The sequence below is a fragment of the Frankliniella occidentalis genome, unplaced genomic scaffold (genome assembly GCF_000697945.3).
Source record: "Frankliniella occidentalis isolate FOCC.00 unplaced genomic scaffold, Focc_3.1 Scaffold225, whole genome shotgun sequence".
NCBI lineage: Eukaryota > Metazoa > Arthropoda > Insecta > Thysanoptera > Thripidae > Frankliniella > Frankliniella occidentalis.
In genome coordinates, this window is record NW_026267351.1 from 49,560 (window position 1) to 52,275 (window position 2,716).

Here is a 2,716-nt window from a genome sequence, read left to right on the forward strand (position 1 = left end):
GTGCCCGCCCCACGAGCGTGAGTTGCGATGCCCCCCAATATTTCTCCTCATGGGATTAAATTAATTTTGGTAGATCCCTTGCTGTTTGACCGAACTGGAGTAGTGGCGCGTCGCCTTCCTCTATTTACGCGTTGAGATCGTCCACCTCGGAACCCACCTTCATGGGGATCTCGTTCTCGGAGTGGTTTGGCGCCGGGGTGACGTCCTCGCTGTTGCTCCCCTGAGGCTCCAGGGACTCCGCGTCGCCGCTGTCGCTCTTGTTACCCGTCTTCTCACCGTCGTCGGCGCTCGCCGACTCTGGCGCCTCGGAGGGGTGCACGTCGATGACGCGGATGTGGAGCTCGGCGCCGTCGTCGTCGCCGCTGATGACGGTCTCGTTGACGGTGATGACGTGGCCGTCGATGACCTGCGGGTGGACCACGCGACGCCAGTTTACCGACGGGGGCGGCGGCGGGGGCAGCAGCGGCCCGCTCAGCGGGAAGTGTCGGGGCGGCAGGACACCGGGCAGCAGGCCGGGCAACAGGGCGCCAGCAGGTGAAGCAGGCGAAGCAGGCCAGCGGGCAGCAGGAGGAGAGAACCTGTGCGCGAACTGAATCGAGTCCGGCCAGACATGCGGAAGGGAAGCATGGAAGCGTCAGAGAGAGAGAGAGCGTTAGTTGTTCCAAGGCGCGAGCGCAAAGAGTAAAAGGCCAGAGGTTAAAGCTGGTATGGAAGAGCTCGAAATGGACAGCAATTAATTGTAAGCACCGGGCACTCATCGAACGATGTGCCATCAGGCAGTGACAGCAAGGAAAATGAAACAGCAATGTTTTCAGCAGATGTTTGAGTCGCAGAAACATGTCAGAGCACAGACGGAAAGCTTTCGAGTGGCTGCGGGCGGAGTCACAAAAGCGCAACAGAGGGTGGAAAAAGTTTCCACAAAGCATTTGAATGAGCCGCTGCTGTCCCTACGACGATAAACTAACAAAGGGTCTATCCTCTTAATCTACACTCGACAACAGGTTATTTTTCTTTTTGTAAAAGTCTGTCATCTCAACGGCTTCCTGTAAAATGTGACTCTGGTAGGTACTGAGGGTACTGAAGTCACTAGATTAAATACCTTGGTGGTGGACGTGGTGTTGCCGAGCTTGGAGAAGTCGGGAGAGTCGTCCCTGCTGGAGCCACCTCCGCGGCTTAGCACTTCGGTCATCTGGCGGCGCATAACAGCCATCATTTCTGCAAAAACCAAAGTTGTTGGTTTTTCATCGTTTTTTTCTTTCTTTAATAATTAATTGTATTAAATGAAAACTGTGAGAGACAGGCAGAGGTTGCACTAACCAGCCATTTGGGCCATGAAGTTATTCATGGGGTCGCTGAAGAAAGGGGTGATGAAGCCACCCTCTTCGGACGAAGCCTCGTCGGAGTCGGCGCGGGTCAGGACGGGGTGCAGGGCCAGGGGCCTGACCAGGATGGGGCGCCCGCCGAAGCCGCCGCCGAAACCGCCGCCGATGCGCCTGACCGGGATGCCGAAGGCGAAGGGGATGTCCCCGGTGCTCTCGTCACTGGCGTCGCTCTCGACGGGCACGACGACGCCGCCGCGCGAGCCGCCTCGCGAGCCGCCCCTGCTCACGGGCTCCACCACCTCCACGTCGCGGTCCGGGTTGGACTCCTGGGCCGCGCGGCGACCGAACGAGGCTGGAACAAGCACAGCGGCGGAAAGGGTTGCGGGTGAGACAGGCGCTGGAAGTTTGATGATTTATTAGTTGTTTGGCAACCGTCCAGCCGATGAGAAAGCTAAAGGCTTCTCGCCGCCGCTGCCGCGCCAGCTCCGACTTGGCACCGCGGCGAGTTATTGTATACACAGATGCACCGGTATGTGAGGTGAGGGTGCCGAGCAGGCGCTTTAGTCATGCTGGGCACGACAGTGCGCGCCTGCGACGCGCCGCTGCAAGTAAGGTGTGTTGTAGTCGCACACGAGGCAGACTAGAGACGCCTCTATGGGTTTGAAATAAGTAAATTCTTCCTACTCATGAAAAATACCAGGTGGCTGATTAACCCCGCGCACTTCCGTGGCTAGACTGTATCGCACGCACGAGTGCGGGCGGGCTTGCCTATCGCCCCTGTCCACGGCGCCTTACGGGCCGGGCGAGTAGGCAACCCGCCCGCACTCGTGCGTGCGGTACAGTCTAGCCACAGAAGTGCGCGGGGATAATCAGCCACCTGGTATGTTGTTTTACTTCTCACGCGTGCATCGTACTTTTCGTCGCGACTATACTCCAGCAGCTCGCGGCCGCCGATGACGCCAGGCTATAATAGTTATGGTGCGGTAAACACGATCACGGCTCGTTTATTCCCGGCCGTGTCGGCCATTCTCGGAAAACGACCACAAGTGATGCGGCGGGGTGTTGTCGGGCGGGAGCGACAGGTGAGAGCGGGTGGGAGGGCGGAGATGCTATTGCTACTGACATACCCAGAGAGGAGCCATCAGCAGCTCGAGGGCGAGCCTGCTTCGCCACCATCACCAGCACCAGGAAGTTGAGTTACGTGGCCGCTCCTGTGACCTGGCACAGAGCACCGACCAGGAGCATTCTTTGCCCGCTCAAGCCGAGCGCGCGGGTCATGCCGTTTGGAGCCGCGGCGGCCGGCGGCGCTTCCTCCTGCAGCAGCAGCAGCAGCAGCAGCAGCAGCAGCAGCAGCCCGCGCTGCGACACCCCGGACGGGCGGGCGGCGCGCTGCT

The 2,716-nt window shown here is 59.5% G+C and overlaps 1 protein-coding gene across 4 annotated transcripts in view; it reads right to left on the reverse strand.

The window, feature by feature from the left end:
• Window positions 1-2,716, reverse strand: part of LOC113210045 (uncharacterized) — a 13,391-nt gene that overhangs the window by 4,552 nt on the left and 6,123 nt on the right. The window contains exons 2-4 of one of the 4 annotated variants that reach the window (XM_026427859.2): window positions 1,318-1,674; window positions 1,100-1,215; window positions 158-406 (exon numbers count right to left, since the gene is read on the reverse strand). The exons of 1 other annotated variant lie outside the window; for it this stretch is intronic. In XM_026427859.2, the coding sequence (XP_026283644.2) occupies window positions 158-406; window positions 1,100-1,215; window positions 1,318-1,674 (722 nt within the window). The remainder of the gene's footprint in view (window positions 1-157; window positions 407-1,099; window positions 1,216-1,317; window positions 1,675-2,716) is intronic. 2 more of the 4 variants (XM_052272789.1, XM_052272788.1) reach the window with 2 other exon arrangements.